Raw genomic sequence first — 22,967 nt, 5'->3', positions numbered from 1 at the left:
TTTGTGGCCATGTTTTAACATGATAATGTGGGTGTTTCCTGTCAAAAGACACTTTCATATCTTTAATTAGTACAATATGGTAAAACCAAAGGTGTTAGCTCTTTTTTCTATAAAACAGTATTGATGTTCTAAGTAGACCCACATATTAATCTCAATATGTAGGTACAGATGTGTTGAATTAACTAAATTAGCTAGCGTAATGTGAGGAAAGTAAAACATGCTGAAATTACAGAAATGACGCTCACACTGATAGCTAAGGACCAGTAGCCCCCCTACTGGTCCTTAGCTATCAGTATGAGCGTCATTTCCGTAATTTCTGCATGTTTTACTTTTTTACTTTGGGAGGCATCTGTTTTGCAGGAAAGAGAGGAAGCTCAATAGGGAAAGACAGATTTTGTTTTTAGGTTTATGCACACTAGACAAAAAAAAGTCTCTGTGTGCAAAAATAGTTTTTTATTTATCTTAATAAAGCAATAGTCTGAAGTCCCACCCATGGCTAGATCAAATAATAGCCACTGTTAAAAAATATATATCAAATAGTTTGGAGGAAACAGTGTAAAAAAATTAATTAAATCTCAAAATATAGTCAGATTTATCCAGATTATATCGATATTTTTGGTGTATGATTATAAAACATATATTAAATGAGAGCACATAGAAATATATTATTAATATATTGTATATTATCATAAAATCTTTAATAATAAATCTATATTAAATCAGTCAAGTTAAAATATTTAAATAATTTTCTTTTGGAAATGTTTTTATAATAATTGTCCATATCTTAACATAATGTCTTAATATTGTTAATATTTTTTTATTTTTTTTTAGTTTATTAAACACCTAGATAAATCTCATTATATGATATTTGGACTGTTGCATTTTTTCATAGAGAAAAAAACAAAACACTAAGCCCCTTTAGAGCCCACTTCTATACTGTTTCTTGCCTTCTGTGCCCTCAGCACTTCTGTCCACCACTTTAAAGCTTTTCTCTCCGACTCGTGAAGTTTAAAGCGTGATTCACCAATGATGAGCTCTCAGTCACCTCTGAACCTGTCCATTGACTTCAGTAGAGGTCACAGGGGTGAAAAAGCGTCTGTGAATTACGGCCACAGGGCCTTTGTTTTGAAAGCACATGGGATCAGACAAGAGGTACAGCATGACAGCTGTTTTTACAGACACAGCCATAAAAAACGAGGCCTCTGGAGATGAGCAAAAGGAAGGGTGGAACAATGGAGATGGACAGAGAGCGGGAGAGAAAGAGGGAGTTAAAACAAAAACGGGGTGAAAAGGCAGCACATGAGCTCGAGGAGAGAAACAGAAAAAGTAATGTGACAGTGGGAGAACAATGTGTAGTGGGAATATCATTGGCAAATCAATGGTCCAAATTAGAGTTCACTATTCTGACTTCACTTCAGTGTCCCAAGCAACATGATCTTTTATGCTACAGAGAAACATTTTTTGATCATAAGCAAGAATGATTAAAATCTGAAAAGTGGCAAATTTGGTCTGTGTGTTTTTGTTTATTTACTCGTTTGAGTTTTAGTTTTTTTTAAAGGATAGCAGTAAAAATAAATTTTCCAAAAATAATATTTATTTTCACATAGGAACTTCACATGAACAGTATTTACCAAATTTCATGTCTTATATATTTATCTATATATACATAATTACATTTTACATAACATAGAAAATGGGCATGACTACATGTATTAGTTACATTTTGTATCAGCTGTACATGCAGCCTGTCCAAATGTATCTTACAAGTACATACACATGGTGCTGTTTGATGGTGTAGTGGTTTGTGTACAGGAACAGAAAGAAAAATAATATGTATGCAGTGTTGTCCAAATGTCTGAGAACTCACTGGTAATCTGGAATTTTTCTTCTTCTTGGATCTACTTTCACTGTAGTTGCTGTGAATTACATTCGTTTCTTTGTAGTTTTTAGTGGTGCTCTCAGACATTTGGACCTCACTATGTATGTCAAATTGTAAGTAATAATTAAGAGATATTAAATCATCCTACTTTCAGATGCTAAAAAACACATTGGGAACAGTTTCTTTTTCCAATGCATTTCTACTCGTCTTGCAACACACACCCTGGGGAAAGTGTGCCTATTTGGTGGATTAGCAAATTCTTAGGAAATCCTCTTTCTCCTCCTATCCATGTTTTTCAGACAAATTCTCTCTTGGTATTCGTTTCCTTCTTTATTTCACAAAGTAAAAATTGGTTGGATCTTTTTCTTCTTATATCCAGCGATTCATTCTGCAGCACATTTAATAACTTAAGAACTCTTCAAATAACATGTACAAAAAACAAAACAGGTTGTGTATGCTACAATAAGTGTTGTGTTAATGTATGTGTGTGTGTGTGTGTGTGTGTGTGTGTTATTTTAAATGGTAAACTGTCATTGGGGAGAAAAATCTTGTGCTTCTTTGCTGCTACATGAAGAAATCACTTAAAACTGAACCAACAACAGAACCATTGTACACTTTAGATAAGTTCTGTGATCTTTGGCTCATTAGATTATGCGCTGTCTTATAAACATTTGCAGAATGTTGCCTTGGTTTATCCAAACAGCCCCGAACACCAAACATTTCCGATGTTCTTCCAGTCTGTTGATCCTCCAACTACTGATTACTTTACTCACAATTTTGTTAAGAAAGATGACGTGGAGCATTCCCTTCACAAATAGATCTTTTCAGGAAACACTGCCAACTGTAGCAGAGTCGCAGAGTGAATCAGCCTTCCAGAGTTTGGTGAAATGTCTCTTAAACCAAAACTGCATGAGACTGGTCCTCTGTTCCATCCCCCAGTGGCCAGCGCTGGGCTTTTGAGAACAACTTCTGTGTGCTTTGGTTGACCAATTCCACCTACATCTCATTCCTGACCACTGTAGTGCTTTAAAATGTTCTTACTGCAAAAGCAGCAATAATAATAAAGTGAGCGGAATGGTAGTGATGGTCAAAAATGCCATTCTGACTGCAGAGTTTTGTCGCACACTTTGAACATCTGGCAGCACCACTGGGTCGTCTGTGAAAAGAGGAGTGTATATACTCTTATACTGATTCAAACCTTAACTGACCGAAACCCATATCTACATCATAACAGCATTATATTTAATTAAAAATGTTTGACCCCTTTGTAAAAATGTTTAACCCCATTTTGCAAAATAACCTTTAAAGTGAGCGATTCATTAAATAATTGTTAAATACAAGATTAAACATATTAATACCTGCTGGTAAACGATTTGACGTCGTGTGCACACCTCCTCCACTTCCTTTGCCTGCTCCAACTCTTGCCTCTTGGGAACCTGAACAGAGAAAGTACACATTACTAATCAATTCTTTGCAAAGCACAAAAAAGTATGTAATCTAGCCCTCACTGATGCTTACCATCATTAGCAATGACATCCACTCTGAGCTTTAAACACTCTTCTCCATGATGGTGCAGTGGTTTGGCTGTTTGAAAAAACGAAGAAGGAATTAAAGTGGGAAAGGCAGCAGAACTAATGGTGTAATCTGCTTTCTTTAGCTTGTCAGAAATTCTAAGCTTGACCATCTGGACATGTAAACAATCTGTACTGCCTTCAATTATAGCTTTGTGTGGTCTAATCCTCCATTTCTCATTTGCTTGCTTGTGAAAGAGGCTTAAAGCACAGCTGAGTATTAATGATGCCCATCCAACCAGTAGACAAGAATAAATTATTTCAATTATTTATAGAACATAGGGCCTGAAATAAACATTTCTACTGAACATCAAGTCCTAGTTTTAATCTACCTTACACTTTAACTCTTTGGCGTATAAGAAAAATCGAACCTAACTGAAGTCAAGTAGTGTGTGTGGCTTCCAGAGCAGCCAAAAAAGACACGTAGCCCCGAGTGTGGACTCGCATGACAACTCAGGGGACCTATTCATTACTGATGGGCTAAAAGGGCACATGGACTTGACTCATGCACTCAAAATTCTTTTCTGCCATAAATTTAAAAAATCATGGGTGTGGACTGTGTGACGCACTCATATACTCACAATCAGAAAAGAACCCTTTTACATGTGCACAAGCAAACATCTGCCAGTTTACCGAGTACTGCGGTATAAACAACGATTCCTGCACTGAAATCTGAACTGGATTCCGATATTACAGCTGGAATTTCACATTACGTCTTGTGCACTTTAATGCACAAATATAGAAGTGAGAAATAACAACTTTATTTATGACTCACAGATATAGTAGTAGCTCTGGCCAGGGCGGAACTCCTTGCCTAGGGTGAAGGGTGTGAACCGCTGGAACTTCTCCGAGAATTTTTCTGCCGCGTGCATGGCGAACGGCTGGCCGCACTCCCAGCGCATCTGCTCATAGGACTGCGGTCGGCACGCCTCGTAGTCCTCACGATCCACCATGTACAGCACATAGCGCTCGGCCTCCTGAGACGGCACCGTGCCCAGAGGATAGTGTGGACACACAATGTCCAGGTAGTCATTCAGACGCACCTTCACTGTGTAGCTGTTTCCCTGAAACCTAACAATAACAAAGCGAAAAGAGAACAGTTAGCCAGACTGATGGATGGATCGGCATGGAAATTCTCCAAAGAACACAATCACAGGGAACATTTTAAACCCGGACGCGAGAGCAGCTGAGTTGACGATATAGTCATAAATCCCTGCAGAAGTTTTATCCAAAAAACATGATTTATATAGTTTTAATGTTGATAATATGTACCACAAGCAGCTGATGTGGGGTTAAACTGGTGTTTGTTACCATTGGATTTAAACTGTGCAGTAACAATGAACCTTTTAATATTTAAAAAATTTAAATAAAAATAAATAAATAAAACGAATGAGAATTATTAGAATATGATATCACCTAGCCCTAACTTATACACAGTGTTAGCAGAGGTGTAAACTTGAGTATGATTACTGTAAAACCTACTCCATTATACGTTTAAAAGTCACCAATATGACTTCAGATACGCTAAGAATTTTACTCATGTGAACAGTACTTCAGTATTTTACTCGTATTGAATGTATTTTCTATTGTTTTTCTAATAAGTAGAACCACCATTAGTATCCAATGGATAAATAAAATAGTGATTGAGATATCGCCTCTTCTGCTTAATAAATAAGCCACGGCAGATAAAGCTGCTGTGCAAAATGTAATTGGTTACAGTGATTCTTCTTTTCTTTCGGCTTCTCGCGTTAGGGGTCGCCACAGCGGATGCTCCGCACGTTTGATTTGGCACATGTTTTATCCTTCCTAACGCAACCCTCCCCAATTTATCCGGGCTTGGGACCGGCACTGAGAGTGGCTGAGGATGGTTCCCTGACCGGGGATCGAACCCGGGTCGCAGCGGTGAGAGCGCTGCATCTTAACCACTAGACCACCAGGGGACCATTGATTGGTTACAGTGATTGTTAGTCAAAATATAGTGGAGTAAAAAGTGTCTTTGCTTATGTCTTCGATACTTAATTAAAATGATAAAGTAGCCAAAAATGTCTTATGTACAAAAACAAAGTACATTTACTCAAATACTTTACACCACTGAGTGTTAAGTTCAGTACAAAGCAGCAATGAGACAGCAACACTACAGGGACACAAACTTGTGAAATACAAACCAATAAGTACAATAACTACGGTCGTAAATAAGAAAAGATACAGCGCCTTGTGATGTTCTGATCGACTTTTTCTTAAATATGCTTTTTAATTTAAACTATGCTATAAAATAGCTGGAGGACAAAAACATCTAAAAACTCTAACCCTAAATCTAATAATCAGAATTTTCTTTTAAAAGCTAAAGGAAGCAGATTGTGAGCATCATTTCCACACAAGCTGCTGTAGGTCATCTAGCCTGCATGGTAGCAGTGGAGAATAATCACGATTTCAATCACCACGCCATTGATTGTAAAATGTGTGCTTGAGGAGCACTGGGAAATCAGAGAGAGGTGAAGGGGAAACGATTAATGGGGTGAAAATACAGAGTGTGGAAAAGAAAAAATGTCCCATCAGAGATGTCTATCAGAGAGTTACAATGCAGCCTTAGAGCAGGACTAAAACAGGACTAAACCTTTTTCAGGCATTAACGCAGTCGCAAAAAGAAAAGACGCACCCGCCCTAAAACAGAGGAATAAATCAGTGTTCTGTCTGCTCCCCCTCTCATTACACTCGCTCACACCCTGTTCTGGCAAAAGGAGGGAGCACAGACGTGCCGATTGTCTGGATCTCGACTCCTCTCCTTTCTTCTGTCCTCCCTTATTGCTCCCCTCCACCAGCTTTCCTGCTCTTCTGGCTGTCTTCTCTTTTTTTTGCCATCCTTACTCAAACCTACATTCCAGTGAGACAAAGAATGTGTTTGTTTAAAGCCCATGTCAAGAAACATTGCAACTGCAGGTCAAATCCTAGTACTGCAACAACACTGGCTTTTGAATAAGTGAAGAATACTACACCTGCAGGGTGATCATTAACATAGCCCACAGTAACCGTCTGTTTTTCTCCACAGCTTTTGTACAGGCAATGTTTATTTAGCCTCGCAAATGGCTGCTGTGAAACTTTAACCAGTAGGAAATTTGAAGGAATAGCGCCAAACAGCTGAAAAATGTCAACATGACCATCAACTGTATAAAACTACAGTATAACAATTTTATGTAGTGTCAGACTGTGGAAAACCATCAGTGTGTTTGTGTAGTGTCGGACTGTGGAAAACCATCAGTGTGTTTGTGTAGTGTCGGACTGTAGAAAACCATCAGTGTGTTTGTGTAGTGTCGGACTGTAGAAAACCATCAGTGTGTTTGTGTAGTGACTGCCTGTAGAAAAATATCAGTGTGTTTGTGTAGTGTCGGACTGTAGAAAACCAGCAGTGTGTTTGTGTAGTGTCGGACTGTAGGGAAATCTGTTGCAGCTTCCCACCGTAATGACAAACATGTATCTGACTGGAGAACTGTCTAACCCTGTGCAAATTGTGGCTTACGGATCAGACTGATGCTGTAGTCATTAGCCACTATAGTAAGTTATTAAACTACTAAAATAGCAGGTAAGAACCAAATCATGGGCATGTTTCAAAAATTTGCAAAAAACCTGCAACATTTACCAAACATTGTCTTTCCTCTGAAAGCTCTTTACAACGCCAAACCCCCCCCCAGCGCGCCGTCCATCATCATGTTTAACTCTCCTGTTGATGTTTCTTATTGCTGTAGCTCATAAATACTGACTCCTGAATGCCAGTGAGAAATTGTGTCATAACTGATTTGAGATCAGATGCTGAAAAATTATAGAGATCCCGTAAACACATTGTACAGTCTGTCCTTTGTCGAAAACCACCCTCTCTCCATGTCACGGGATAAAGGGATTAAGCGTGTTTCTCAATAGCACTGAAGCGGGGGAATATTTTCGGATCAGGTTTTACATATGGTTACGTAGTTACGTACATGTTGAAATATTCCTCCAAACAGTCGGATTAAAAATGACACCAGGACACATACGCACACACACGCGCACACACGCACTTAAAGGTTGTGATTAAAAGCTGTTTGTGGTATGGTCACAATGTGGGCATCAAAAGAGGGTCAGAGGGAGGGCAATTAAAACACAAAGCAGGGTATTAAAGTGGCCCCAGAGGGGGGCAATTATGACGCTCCACCCTGGCCCCTGAGGGCTGAGAGTCAGAAAGAATTGGGGGATGGGTTTTGGCCCCTGTGCAACAGGGTCAGGGGCTCTTCTTTGGATTTGTGAGTGTCCTTTTAAGTTTTACAGTTACTCTATCAATGGGTTTATTCATACAGCAAAGCCTTTCACTCTCAGGTCTTTAATGCCTCCACTCTTTACACACAGCGGAAATCTCTCCGAGCGACTTACGCCTGCGACTGCTCATTAACTGTCAAAGTTTTGTCTCTCTTTTTTCTTTTCTTTTAGGGCGAAGCTTAAAAAAAGAGCATCGTTAATTAGAAACAGAACAAACACTTTTCATCTTTTTCCACTTTAGATTTGATCCTTAAGACTCAGTAAGAATTTCCTACAGAGAGAATCGTCAACCTGACCATGATTCATGACCACAAAAGGAAAAGGGTGTGTGCTAATGAATGGCATGATTAGTGTGTGCTGCTTTTGTTTAACAGTTCATTCACATTTGATTTTTTCTTACTGGAATCTAAAACTATTGCGTTGATGATGCCCTTTCAGTCATTTGGTTGAGTTGTGTCTCTCTTTACATCTTCCCCCTTTCTGTCCATCCACTTCTCTTCCTCTCTACTAACTGGAATGTGAACGTTCTGGGGGAGGGGAGGACTAGCGAGTGGTGAAAGGTGGAGAAAATGCTCTGAATCAGCAGCTGAGATTCTAACACAAACACACACGCACGCACGCACACGCACGCACGCACACGCACTACCTAACGCTGACTTACAGACAAACAATTCATTCCTGAGTCACCTGCTTTAAGATTAAATCATTTCACTTCTTTTGACTAGATTTTGACAAAAAAGAAAACCTTGCTTGTGGTCATATAATCTGATCATCAACTTTGTGGAATTTTTAGTCCAGATCTACTTTCGATTCTAAATCCTTTTATTATTAAACATGTTACTTTAAAGTCCATCAGCATCACCATTACCACCCTTCACCCCCATCCAACACTCTCACATTTTATCCAGTCCTAAAGATTCAGTGCAAATATTTCCTTTCTGAACTTTTGCTGCTAGCTTGAGTTGCGAGCTCAACATTCTGGATGACTGGTTTGGAATGCTGCGAGGTCGGATAATCGGGTACTCTGTTCAGCCAGATTAGGAGCCCGAGCATCAGAGGTGGCCACATGGTCCTATTCATCCGCAGCAGACCCTGCCTAATGTAGAGCGAGAAAGAGGGAGAGAGAGAGACAGAGAGAAAAGCTTGGGGGGCCTAGGGACAGATCCCCCATTGTTCCACTGCCGGATCGTTATAGTGGAGTAGTTTCCCAAAAAAATAAAAAAATAAAATAAAAAAAGATGGACAGTTTCGGTAAGTGCTCAGGATGAATGAGTGGGGGAAAAAGAAGAGAGAAGCAGATGCTTTATTTGAAAGATTAAAGAACAAGAAAAGAAAGCAAAGCTTTGCACAAAACTGCACATTGCTCCATGCCAGAACGAAAGCACTTCAGCCAAAACTGTCCTTCTTTGAAGTGTTGCACATATGAGGAAGAGTGATGGAGATGAGAAGACAAGGAAAGTTGAGAGAGGTTTTGATACACCACACTGAGCTGCGTCTCTGGTTCAGGCCATGCTCAGACTTACATCTCATCCTTCCATCCATCCATCCATCTCTGTGCTTTCTTCTCTCCCTCCCTGTCTGTGTTTTCTGTACTCAATAAGCCTGCTTGATCCCCTCACTCAGGGCTTCTCCACCCCCACTCATAAGCCCTCTCTCCACCAATCACAGGCCAGATCACTGGAATGCAAGGCATGTTGGTTAGTGTTCTACCTTTGCGTGTACTGGCGCCGCCCATTTTGCTGCCATGGCAACCCAGCTCACACTTTAAAGATAAGCCTGCCAACCAGTATCATCCATCTAGATTCACCCCACCTTTCCTCATCAATCTCTTGTTTTCCTCGGTCCATCGTCGCAGGTTTTGTTGCGATTGCCTCGTTCTTCAGAGTTGTCAGCCTGCCCTTTCTCCTAGGAAAGTTTTACCCTTTGTCTGCCCTTCGTGAGAGAATGACTGACCGGTTTCCTCTATTGATTTTATTCAGCGATAAAGAGCACACTGAACTGCGAAAACACTTGCTGACGTCCACAGGTGGGAATAACAACATGCTTCTGCAACCTGATCACAGGAGGCCAGGGAAAGAAATTCTTGAATGTTTTTGAGGCAAGTTTTTCCTGTTCAACTCAGTTCTCAGGGCATCAGGGTTAATTTTTCTACCTGTCACGTAAAACAGGGGAGAATTAGAAAAGAAAACTACCCAAGCAATGCAAGTGCGTTAGTAACAGGCCCAGGTTTCGGCTGTGAGCTGATGTTCAGTGCTTGAGTCACACAACTTTGTTTTCTTTCAACATGATTAACTACAAAGTGTCTGCATGTCTTAATTTAATTCAATATTTCCATAGCACTTTTCAAAATGGACATTGTCTAGATGCAGCTTTAAGAAATTATAGAACAACATTTTTAAATTTTAATTGATGTGTATTTATCCCCAATGAACAGTCTGTGGTGACTGTGGCAAGGAAAAAACGTCCTTAGTTGTATGAGGAAAAAACCTTGAGAGGAACCAGTCTCGAAAGTGGAACCCATCCTCATTTAGGTCCTTAAGAGTGTGATTATAAATCATTAAAACATTACAAACACTGAGGAGTGAGAAATATCATTAACACTGGAGTCTATGATTACGAGTAATGTCCTTTCTACAGTCTTATACAGTCAGATGGAGCTCATGAATTAGTTTAACATCTAAGATCACTATAGATCTGCCAGTGCTTTTAAATGTTCAATGATGGAAAAACAGCATATGTAGCATGTTAATCTCAATTAAGAAGTAGTTTATCCTCAAAGTCCAATGTCCAAAATCTTTGTGAAGTGGGATCCAACGTGAGCTGGTACGCTCTACTTCATTCAAGTACAGATTGTAATCCGTGACATTCAACCAGTAAAAACAAACCTCTTCTGCTTGAAACCCCTACTCAAGAAAACTACGAGTTCAGCAAATGCTGTCAAAAAACATGGCGGTTCTCAGCATTAACATTAAATACAGCAGTACATCTTAGATTTAAATGAGTTACACTGATCAAAACATGAACACTGAAATGTCCGTGCATTTCCCTGATTTGTTGAAGAAACTCACAGAGGTTGAAAATGACATAATTCAGACTTCACAGTTCTGAGGTAATCAAACACTGCATTATGTTGTACCTGAAACTCAACCCCTACAAACAGTTCTCTCTACTGAGCAACTATTCTTCTAACATTGAACTGAAATGCACCATTTACAGTTATATGAGCAGTGGTTCTCTCCTTCCCTCTAGGTTTTTTCCACCTAGAGTTCCTGCTGGTCATGGTAGGGTAAGTTGGTAATATAATACAGGTACATGTGTTGTTGCCACAAGTCTAGCAAACTGGTCTTCATAAATTTCCCCTGCTTTTTGTGTCATTCTTCACATGCAGAGGCAAGAAATCACAGAACATGAAGAAACAGAAATTCATCTGATACAACTGGACATCTGAAGATACACACACGGCCTAAAATTACACATCCTGTCCTGCCAATGTGAACACACACTTATCCAACACAGAGACTGTCTTGCAAATAACACATACAATATGATTGTGTATATCTCTCTCTCTCCTGCAAAAATATTAAAAAGTGAGCAAATACCAAATTAATAGGTTTGTGTGAGTGTGTGTGTGTGTGTGTGTGTGTGTGTGTGTGAGTGTGAGTGTGAGTGTGAGTGTGAGAGAGAGAGAGAGAGAGAGAGAGAGAAAGGTGGCCATTAATGATATTAATGGTAATGAAAATTTGGACCTTTAAATGTGTCTCTTGTGAGTAAAACCAGCAATCGAGAGCTCAAATTGTGGGAGGTTCAATCGTGTTCTCAGCCTTGCTGCATGTGTGAATAACTAAGGCTATGCAGAGTGTGAGACCTTTGTTTAAGCAGCCGATTTCTTGCGTGCACAAGTGTGTGAGAAAGGTATTGTTTACGCCGTGTACAGGATGTGCCATTTTCCCGGGAAAAGAGCCGGCCAGGAAACACACACTCAGCAGGGAAACGCGTGGTCTCGCTCTATCTCACACACACAGTCATACCGCAGCTCTTTTCCCTAATTTACTATTTCCTATCTGCAATCAGATCTGTGGTTTCGATATGGTGGGAGAAAGCCGTATCTCGGTTTTATCAAATCTTACATAACGCATCAGCTTTAATATACTGAGTTCAGTCACAAGGAGAGCATTACATACATACAGACTGTGTAATTATCAACACCATGAGTGACATTCACCAGACAACAGCATACACACTGGGGAGAGAGAGAAAGCACTAAAGAAGAAAAGCAGCACTGGAAGCTCTGTGTGTCTGAGAAGAAGAACATGCTCATGAGAGAAAAGTGCAAAAGCAACAAGTATCTGAATGAAAGAAAAAAGCGGGATGAGAAGAGGCGGAAAGAACAGCTATAGAAGAAAAGTGGTGAAAAAAAAAAAATCAGCACCGAATGACTGCTACCGCTGCCAAGAGTGATAAAAGAGCAAGGTGGTGTGAGTGAGAGAGAGAGAGAGAGAGAGAGAGAGAGGAAATCACACCTTTTATTCATTCAATTCCCCTCATACAAAGTGAGAGAAAGGCAAATAAAGGAGTACAAGAGAAAAAAAGAGGTGCATGGAAGACTGAAGGTGAAACGGGGAGCAAAAAGAAAAGAGAGAAAATAAGAAAGGAGGGGTGGATGAGGGGTAACCCGACCATTCAGAGATCACCAGAGAGCCAGTGAGAGTGACAATACATAGATAGAGTAAACGGCACTTCATTCACTCACTCAATCTTACACACACACACACACACACACACACACACACACACACACACACACACACACACACACACACACACATAGAAAAGATTAATTAAACTCTTTTACAGACATACATTTCGAATATTAAATAATTTATGTAAAAATACCCAGTGCCCTCTGGCCCGTCCTTGTTCAAATACGTTAGTAAGCACTTTTCAGGGCTGATGAATGCATATAAATGGTTTCTTTTCTTAAGGCAAAATAACAACAGATCACTAATAGGAAAACGGAGGCGAAAATGGTTGAAGGGAAAGAGTTAAAAGGAATCGAAAAAAAGAAAACCTGATTATATTGGTAGAAAAATGCTGAAGATGGAGCCACCAGGTAGGAGGAAAAGAGGAAGGCCAAGGAGGAGGTTCATGGATGTGGTGAGGAAAGACATGCAGGTAGTTGGTGTAAAAGAGGCAGATATAGAGGACAGGGTGGTATGGAGACGGATGATCCGCTGTGGCGACCCCTAATGGGAGCAGCCGAAAGAAGAAGAAGAAGAAAAAAAGAAAACCTGAACTTTGTGCCAGTAAACCAACCAGTGCCACAGGCTTAAAGCCAAGGGAGAGACAGAGGTGTGGAAGAGAGTGCGGGGGAGAGAGGAATGGGAGGGAAACATACAGAGAGACAGAGGGAGAGATACACATACTGGTGAAATAATAAAAGACTATCATAGAAACAACATGAATAAAAAAAATACAAAATAAAAAATACACAGAGGGTCAGCGAGCGTGTGCACTGTGAACAGGAAGCTAGGTTAATGTGTCAAAGACCTTGGATGATTAAATACAATTATTCATTCTGGCACTCCCTAGACACACACACTCACGAACACACACGCACAAATACACACAGTAGTATACATGCTCAGATGTGCAACATTAACCCACACGCAAGGGCAGGTATAAACACATCAGGACAGTTTGCTTCTTGGAACTGGACACATAACTGTACGTGCAGTGCAGGTGCATGCATGTGCCTGTGAACGAACACACACACACACACACACACACACACAATGTTGCTGAGTGTCATTTATAATAAGTAAATCTACAGCCAACAGAAGTTGAGTTATTAGCTAGGGGCATTTTCATCATTCAGTTTAAACATGATTTAAACATGTGTGCGTGCGTGTGTATGTGTGTGTGTGTGTGTGTGTGTGTGTGTGTGTGTGTTTTGGGGGGGGGGGGGGGGGGTTGTGGTGAGGATGAGAATGTCAAACTGGTTTGCAGTACTTAAAGAAAAATAGACATACTAAGAAAAAAACTGCAGCAAATGCATTTTTCCCAGGGCTTCTTTTTGTATGATTATAGGATTAGACCATAGAAAGACAGGCAGAGTATAGAAGGAGTTATAAAAAAACAGGCATAATTGAAAGAGCCAAACAATAACAAAAATAGTAAGCATTACTTGCTATTTATGCAGAATTGGCTTCTTTTGTTCATTTCCACACATTCAGTCAAAGCTGCGAGAGAAAGAGCGAGAGCGAGAGAGAGAGAAAGAAAGAAAGAAAGAGAGAGAGAAACCCACACACTTGTCGTAACTTTCTGTCTTTTTGGCGTCTTGACTCCTACGTTTTCTTTGGCTCTAATTCCTCTGTTCTGAGAAGTTGTGCCTACAGCCTCAGAATCGGGTTACTCTAAATCACAGGTGTCAAAGTGATGTCCTGGGAGCCACGCACAGATTAGTGATCCATCTCTTCTAAAACATCACAACTCACAAAAGGTGTTTGGGTGCGAAGCTGGAAAACCGATTCATTAGCGTGTAAAATGAACCTGATCACACACAAAATACAGCAGAAGTTTAGTAAAGATGCCAACACCAATAAATAACCTTATTAATTATTAACCCACGATCAAAAAGTTCAATTTGATATCATGACATTTAAATTGGGAAACAGTGATTGTGTAATATGGTAGTCGGATACTGAGCTAGACTATACACCACCTTCTATACTTCCTTGGAGACCACCAGAGAGTCGTTCAAACATCTTGGTCTGGAGGGTGTTACTTTCTTCCACAAAAAACAGAATTTAGATTCGAATAGTTGGTGAATTTCCTATAAATGAAATTGTAAGACAGGCCACACCTGCTAACCACATCCTACTCCATATGCTTTTCATATCCTCTCACTCTCACAGTTGAATTCCTAGGATTTAAAAGAAATTAAGAAAAGTCGACCTGCTTCAGCTGTGTTACTGGAAAGGATATGGAAAAATGGGACTGAACTGGGAAATAATAATCGACTTTAGAAAGGGCTCCCGTCAACACCGTTACTGTCTGTTCACATGTCTGATTTAACTTTTCAGTTTCTTATTAAAGGTCTTCGGGAAGTGGAATTTTAAACAGGAAAAAAAACCCAATTACTGCCAGACTACTGAAGACTGACTTTTGTTATCAAAGAATACAACATAAACCACATACTATTGTCAAAACATACCATTAAAAACAAGTCATGTGGTTTTGGATGTAACTGAAGAGCTGACAGCTTGACAAGTGTCAAATTTTTATCCTAACAGAGTCTAGAAAAGGGATTGGGATAAGAATACTTAAGAATGAGAAGGAACAGCAGGAGAAGTGTTTCAGAGATTTTCTCAACTCAGTGTTTTATGACTCTTACACACCTGATTCATTCTCTAGAACAGGAAAACAACACAATGTGTAGTGCTGGGAAAGTTAGGATTGGGAAACACGTGTGAGCTCAACGAGTTATGTCCATTTTGCAATATATAGGTTTTAGATCACATCATCATCATCATCACCACCAACTCATCAGAAGAAGGGCACAGAGACAAACTCAGTACAAATAAAACATCAACCTGTACCATGAAACGAAAAAACTATTTCATTCTCTAAATTAGTTACATATTGAAGTATAAAAGTGAATTCTGGACTTACTTTGGGTTCGTGCTGTTCCAGAACACACTGTGTCTCTCTGCTCTGGAGACTGAAAGCCACAGGTTTGCAAGCACGCAGAGGAAAACACACACCACCTCCATCTCCAAATCTACTGATCCCAGGATTCTCTATAAAGCGAAATGATCTCCCTGAACTCTTCAGCTATTTAACTTCCACTCTCCACTGAGGAACAAATAGAATCAGGTCCACCTCAAGTCATTAGTTTGATAGAAACAAACATGATTTCACAGCTTAGCTGCTGATTGAACGAACAGACGCGCAGTTAAATGAACCCCGGCAGCGGCTTCACTCTAGTGTTAAAGCGAGGAGTTCTGCCTGGCCACGCCCACATCGCCCCGCTGACCAATCAGCGAGAAGCGCTGAGACTAAACGCATGGCCGCATCCAAGTGCGCATACTAGCGTTCTGAAAGGTTTTCTAAACCCAAAGTCAGATTGGGTACTGAGATATTTAGTTCGGGATGCAGCCTCCCGTTGCCCTCTGTGGTTTATTTAAACTTGGACTTGTGTTTAATTTTTTACAGCATTTAATAAGGGATAAGTGATAAGACTAATGTGGTGAAACTAATCACACTATTGTTTATGGGTGGATGCAGTGTAGTATTCATCATCAAGCTGTGTTCATCATCATACCTGAGTCTATAGTCTAGATCAGGCAAACCAAAAGCCCCACTCCAGCTCATTAGTTCTACGATATCCAGTCCACGAGGTAATCATATTTATTACTATAACTGGCAAAATTGGATTTTGTTAATACTGCACAATTTCTACCCTTCATCCATTAAATGGTGCCTCGTCTCTACAGGCTGCTCCAACTCTCTGCATGTTTTAAAGATCATGAGTGAGAAAGAAGTGAGCAACTTTTCGCCCCAGAGCAGAACCTAATCCTCAAAACATTAATGAACTGACAGCCAAAAAAAGATGCCAAACGTCGTGCTCAGGCAAAGATAAGATAAGATAAGATAAACCTTTATGTGCATAAGAGCAGAATGTATTGCTTACTTACTGTTTTATTTTTACACTTTATTCCGTATCCACTCTGTCTTGTTGTTCATTAAATGTTGACAGTGTTAACACTTCGTTACACTACTTCGCTACATTTTGGCCCCCTTTTTAATTGAATTTATTATATATACAGTATACACATTATATATACAGTATACACATTATATACTGTATGTATATATATATATATACATATATACATATACATATACATACATACATAATATATATATATATATATATATATATATATATATATATATATATATATATATATATATATATACACAGTGGGTACGGAAAGTATTCAGACCCCCTTAAATGTTTCACTCTTTGTTATATTGCAGCCATTTGCTAAAATCATTTAGGTTCATTCTTCTTCCTCATTAATGTAAACACAGCACCCCATACTGACAGAAAAACACAGAATTGTTGACATTGTTGCAGATTTATTAAAAAAGAAAAACTGAAATATCACATGGTCCTAAGTATTCAGACCCTTTGCTCAGTATTTAGTAGAAGCCCCCTTTTGATCTAATACAGCCAGGAGTCTTTTTGGGAAAGATGCAACAAGTCTTTCACACCTGGATTTGGGGATCCTCTGCCATTCCTCCTTGCAGATCCTCTCCAGTTCTGTCAGGTTGGATGGTAAACGTTGGTGGACAGCCATTTTTAGGTCTCTCCAGAGATGCTCAATTGGGTTTAAGTCAGGGCTCTGGCTGGGCCATTCAAGAACAGTCACGGAGTTGTTGTGAAGCCACTCCTTCGTTATTTTAGCTGTGTGCTTAGGGTCATTGTCTTGTTGGAAGGTAAACCTTCGGCCCAGTCTGAGGTCCAGAGCACTCTGGAGAAGGTTTTTGTCCAGGATATCCCTGTACTTGGCCGCATTCATCTTTCCCTCGATTGCAACCAGTCGTCCTGTCCCTGCAGCTGAAAAACACCCCCACAGCATGATGCTGCCACCACCATGCTTCACTGTTGGGACTGTATTGGACAGGTGATGAGCAGTGCCTGGTTTTCTCCACACATACCGCTTAGAATTAAGGCCAAAAAGTTCTATTTTGGTCTCATCAGACCAGAGAATCTTATTTCTCACCATCTTGGAGTCCTTCAGGTGTTTTTTAGCAAACTCCATGCGGGCTTTCATGTGTCTTACACTGAGGAGAGGCTTCCGAGGGCCACTCTGCCATAAAGCCCCGACTGGTGGAGGGCTGCAGTGATGGTTGACTTTCTACAACTTTCTCCCATCTCCTGACTGCATCTCTGGAGCTCAGCCACAGTGATCAGTGGGTTCTTCTTTACCTCTCTCACCAAGGCTCTTCTCCCCCGATAGCTCAGTTTGGCCGGACGGCCAGCTCTAGGAAGGGTTCTGGTCATCCCAAACGTCTTCCATTTGAGGATTATGGAGGCCACTGCGCTCTTAGGAACCTTAAGTGCAGCAGAAATCTTTTTGTAACCTTGGCCAGATCTGTGCCTTGCCACAATTCTGTCTCTGAGCTCTTCAGGCAGTTCCTTTGACCTCATGATTCTCATTTGCTCTGACATGCATTGTGATCTGGAAGGTCTTATATAGACAGGTGTGTGGCTTTCCTAATCAAGTCCAATCAGTATAATCAAACACAGCTGGACTCAAATGAAGGTGTAGAACCATCTCAAGGATGATCAGAAGAAATGGAAAGCACCTGAGTTAAATATATGAGTGTCACAGCAAAGAGTCTGAATACTTAGGACCATGTGATATTTCAGTTTTTCTTTTTTAATAAATCTGCAACAATGTCAACAATTCTGTGTTTTTCTGTCAGTATGGGGTGCTATGTGTACATTCATGAGGAAGAAGAATGAACTTAAATGATTTTAGCAAATGGCTGCAATATAACAAAGAGTGAAAAATTTAAGGGGGTCTGAATACTTTCGGTACCCACTGTATATATATATATATATATATAGTGAGGAAAATAAGTATTTGAACACCCTGCTATTTTGCAAGTTCTCCCACTTAGAAATCATGGAGGGGTCTGAAATTGTCATCGTAGGTGCATGCCCACTGTGAGAGACATAATCTAAAAAAAAAATCCAGAAATCACAATATATGATTTTGTAACTATTTATTTGTATGATACAGCTGCAAATAAGTATTTGAACACCTGAGAAAGTCAATGTTAATATTTGGTACTGTTTGCAGTTACAGAGGTCAAACGTTTCCTGTAGTTTTTCACCAGGTTTGCACACACTGCAGGAGGGATTTTGGCCCACTCCTCCGCACAGATCTTCTCTAGATCAGTCAGGTTTCTGGCCTGTCGCTGAGAAACACGGAGTTTGAGCTCCCTCCAAAGATTCTCTACTGGGTTTAGGTCTGGAGACTGGCTAGGCCACGCCTGAACCTTGATATGCTTCTTACAGAGCCACTCCTTGTTTATCCTGGCTGTGTGCTTTGGGTCATTGTCATGTTGGAAGACCCAGCCTTGACCCATCTTCAATGCTCTAACTGAGGGAAGGAGGTTGTTTCCCAAAATCTCGCAATACATGGCCCCGGTCATCCTCTCCTTAATACAGTGCAGTCGCCCTGTCCCATGTGCATAAAACCCCCCCCAAAGCATGATGCTACCACCCCCATGCTTCACAGTAGGGATGGCGTTCTTGGGATGGTACTCATCATTCTTCTTCCTCCAAACACGTTTAGTGGAACTATGACCCAAAAGTTCTATTTTGGTCTCATCTGACCACATGACTTTCTCTCATGACTCCTCTGGATCATCCAAATGGTCATTGGCAAACTTAAGACGTGCCTGGACATGTGCTGGTTTAAGCAGGGGAACCTTCCGTGCCATGCATGATTTCAAACCTTGGAAATTGTGGTCCCAGCTCTTTTCAGGTCATTGACCAGCTCCTCCCGTGTAGTTTTGGGCTGATTTCTCACCTTCCTTAGGATCATTGAGACCCCACGAGGTGAGATCTTGCATGGAGCCCCAGTCCAAGGGAGATTGACAGTCATGTTTAGCTTCTTCCATTTTCTAATGATTGCTCCAACAGTGGACCTTTTTTGACCAAGCTGCTTGGCAATTTCCCCGTAGCCCTTTCCAGCCTTGTGGAGGTTTACAATTTTGTCTCTAGTGTCTTTGGACAGCTCTTTGGTCTTGGCCATGTTAGTAGTTGGATTCTTACTGATTGTATGGGGTGGACAGGTGTCTTTATGCAGCTAACGACATTTGGAGGTGGACATTTTAAAGGCAGACTATCAGGTCTTTGAGAATCAGAATTCTAGCTGATAGACAGGTGTTCAAATACTTATTTGCAGCTGTATCATACAAATGAATAGTTTTAAAAACATACATTATGATTTCTGTTTTTTTTTTTTTTAGATTATGTCTCTCACAGTGGACATGCACCTACCATGACAATTTCAGATCCCTCCATGATTTCTAAGTGGGAGAACTTGCAAAATAGCATGGTGTTCAAATACTTATTTTCCTTACTGTATATATATATATATATATATATATATATATATATATATATATATATATATATATATATATATATATATATATATATATAAAATGATTGATTTTTGTCTTTGTTTGTTTGTTTCTGGCTTTTGTTTACAAGACCAACATGTTCAGATACCTTCTGGCCAATATCTACAACAGCAAAGGAGTTGGATTCATACTTTAAATCATACATGACATACATGACATTAGGTGGGGTCAAGATCACTAATCTGGAAACCTCTGAATCCAGGTATAATTACATACAGCACTCTGCAAAAGTAGAATGACAATGCCAGTTATTTTGTTTGTTTCTTCTACATTTTATTTTGAGACCAGGCTTTTTTCCCTGACAAATGCATCTATATTGGCCCTTAAAACGTGGCACTTTTTGTTTAAACACATCAACAACATTTTGTTTAATGATAAAAAATATTGAAACAATTGATATCTCTGCTTGTCTCATCTTGGTTTTAAAACCCCAATACAAATAAATCACCATAAAGAACAGAGAGCTATTTGTCAGAGACGCTCTATTTTTAAGATGAGAATGAATTAAAAGAAAAATATCGATGGTTGCTGCACAAATATTGTGAGAGCTGTGAAGAAAAAGAGGACAGGAGTGAGGGTAAACAGACTCATTGATCTTTATTGGTGAAGGAATGCAGGATGGCAGCATCACAATAAAGTATACAGAAAGATTCTGACTGCTAATTTACAGAGAAATTCATCAAACCTTATTAGGGGAGCTTCATCATATAAAAAGACAATGATCCGAAACACACTGGCAATACAACAAAGGGTTAGAAGAAGTGAAAGATTTTAGACTGGCCAAGTCAATCACCAGACCTTAACCCAACTGAGCAGTATTTCACCTCCTGAAGAGGACACTGAAGGGAGAAACCCCCAAAACTAACAATATCTGAAAGAAGCTGCAGTACAAGCCTGAAAAAAGCATCACAAATGAACAACAGTTTGGGGAGATCAGTGAGTCCCTGGCTTGATGTAGATTTTATAAGAATAAGATATAAAAAAGTTAGTTATGTTTATTTACTTGAAGAATGGCTTTCAAATATGTTTGCTCATCTAATATTGGATGGTCAGTCACCAAATGGGCTGTGTGCTGAGAAATGTAACACTTTTACATGTAAATTTCATGTCAAGAATCTCATCATCTCAAATTTATTTTTTAACTCTTTAGTGTAGCGCAAAATAATAAAGAAATTGGTCTTGCTGCACCAGTACTTTTGTATTTAGGTTATTTAGGCCACACACTGTTTGTTGTATTGGTATTACACCCGACAAGAAGTCAAGAAGCTTTTATTGTCATTTCAACCTTATACAGCTGACACACTACACAGTGAAATTAAACAATGTTCCTCCAGAACCCTGGTGCTACATAAAACAACATAAAGCTACTCACAACTACTCAACAGTCTCACAACTTCTGACATATCACTTTCTGAAAATTTTCTGGATTCCTTTAAAACTTGCTTAATTCTACCAAAGTCCATCTTATTCTGGAATATTAAGAAAATTGACACAATGACATTTGCAGATGGACTTTCCTCAGAAAAGACTATTTAACAACCCCAGATGGACTGGTATCTCACCACAATGATGCGCTGCAGTTAGTACTCAATACACATGCACCTTTAAAATTCAGGTCTGTTTCATTTGTTAATTCTGCCCCTGGTATACATCTGATTGCATGGGCTAAAAGGTCGTCTAGAACGTCTATGTGTCAAAATTAGACTTATTGTTCATAAACAAATGTATGCTGAGCATAAGAAAAATGACAAAACTGCTATTATTACAGCTAAATCCAATTATTATTTAAATTTGATCACATCTAATGAAGATAATGCAATAAATCTTTTTGCTGTTATAAAAAAACATTTTAACGTCTAATGATTCTTGTCCTATACGGTTGCACTCAGCTGAATTATGCAACAATTTTTTCACTTATTTCACTGCATAAATAAAAAATAATCATCAATCTCTGCTGGTCTCAGACCCTCCTCAAGCCTCTTTTTCTCTCACTCTTACGCACTCAATTCTAGTGAACACTTAATTTTACTTAATTCCGCTTAATTCTACTGTCTACCTTTAAACTTCCTACAACAGATTAGATCTCTTTAGTCATTAGAATATCTAAATTAACTACCTGTCAGTTAGACCCCCTTCCAACTCAATTAGTCAAAGTCTGTATGTCAGTTCTTTTGCCTTTTATCATTGAGATACCATTCTTCTCTCCCCTCTGGCATTTTTCCCAACTTCTTTAAGACTATATTAGTAACTCCTATACTCAAGAAACCAGGTGCTGATCCAACTAACTTAGATCATTTCTATTCAATTTCCAATCTCCTATTTTTATCCATAATTCTAGAGAAGGTAGTTTCAGCTCAGGTGCACAATCACCTATCGGTAAATTACTTATATGAACAATTCCAATCAGATAGTACTGAGACTGCCCTCATCATAACCTTTAATGATCTTCTGGTAGCGGCTAACTCAAGACTTTTGACTATTTTAATTCTTCTCGACTTAACTTCAGCCTCATCTCCCATGAGATTTTATTAGATAGACTGCAGTTCATTGGATTTGTAGATACTTCCTTAGTTTGGTTTACATATCTTTCTGGTCGCAATCAATTTGATCAGTTATGCAAGTTAAAAATCTAAATCTTCATGCATCACTGCAGGTGTCCTGCAGGGTTCAGTTCTGGGCCCCTTACTATTTATCATTTATCTTTCGGAAACATGGTATTCAATTCCTTTGTTATGCTGATGAAACCCAGCTCTATCTGTCCTCAAAACCTACTTCTGACCTTCCGCCATCCTCTCTTTCTAACTATATGTCTGAAGTAAAAGCTTAGTTCTCAAAATTTTTTTTAAACCTAACAGCAGGAAAACTGACATACTTCTTGTGGGCACAAAAATAATCTATCTAAGAGCAGTAGTTATGTGTATTGACGGTTCCACAATTGCTCCTTCGACACAGGTTAAGAGCTTTGGTGCTATCCTTGACAACACCCTATCTTTTGAAGCACA

General features: G+C 39.5%; 1 protein-coding gene across 1 annotated transcript; it reads right to left on the bottom strand.

The window, feature by feature from the left end:
- Positions 1–1,576: 1,576 nt before the first annotated feature.
- On the bottom strand, positions 1,577–15,727 carry efna1a (ephrin-A1a). The gene is made up of 5 exons (XM_083545379.1): positions 15,406–15,727; positions 4,226–4,521; positions 3,398–3,463; positions 3,238–3,315; positions 1,577–3,035 (listed from the first exon to the last, which is right to left on the bottom strand). Exons 1-5 carry the CDS (start codon positions 15,504–15,506, stop codon positions 2,917–2,919), a joined length of 660 nt encoding a protein of 219 aa, XP_083401505.1. The 5' UTR covers positions 15,507–15,727; the 3' UTR covers positions 1,577–2,916.
- Between the last annotated feature and the right edge of the window lie 7,240 nt (positions 15,728–22,967).

Source organism: Silurus aristotelis, assembly GCF_946808225.1.
Source record: "Silurus aristotelis genome assembly, chromosome: 6".
Taxonomy (NCBI): Eukaryota; Metazoa; Chordata; class Actinopteri; order Siluriformes; family Siluridae; genus Silurus; species Silurus aristotelis.
This window is presented reverse-complemented; position numbering and strand designations above follow the sequence as displayed.

Bases quoted from the DNA above. Each gene is read 5' to 3' on its own strand.
- efna1a (XM_083545379.1), bottom strand. From the start codon at position 15,506: ATGGAGGTGGTGTGTGTTTTCCTCTGCGTGCTTGCAAACCTGTGGCTT. The intron at 3,464-4,225 runs GTGAGTCATAAA...TTTTTCAAACAG, and splicing joins CCAGAGCTACTACTATATCT to CCAAACCACTGCACCATCAT. The intron at 3,316-3,397 runs GTAAGCATCAGT...TTCTCTGTTCAG, and splicing joins GGATGTCATTGCTAATGATG to GTTCCCAAGAGGCAAGAGTT.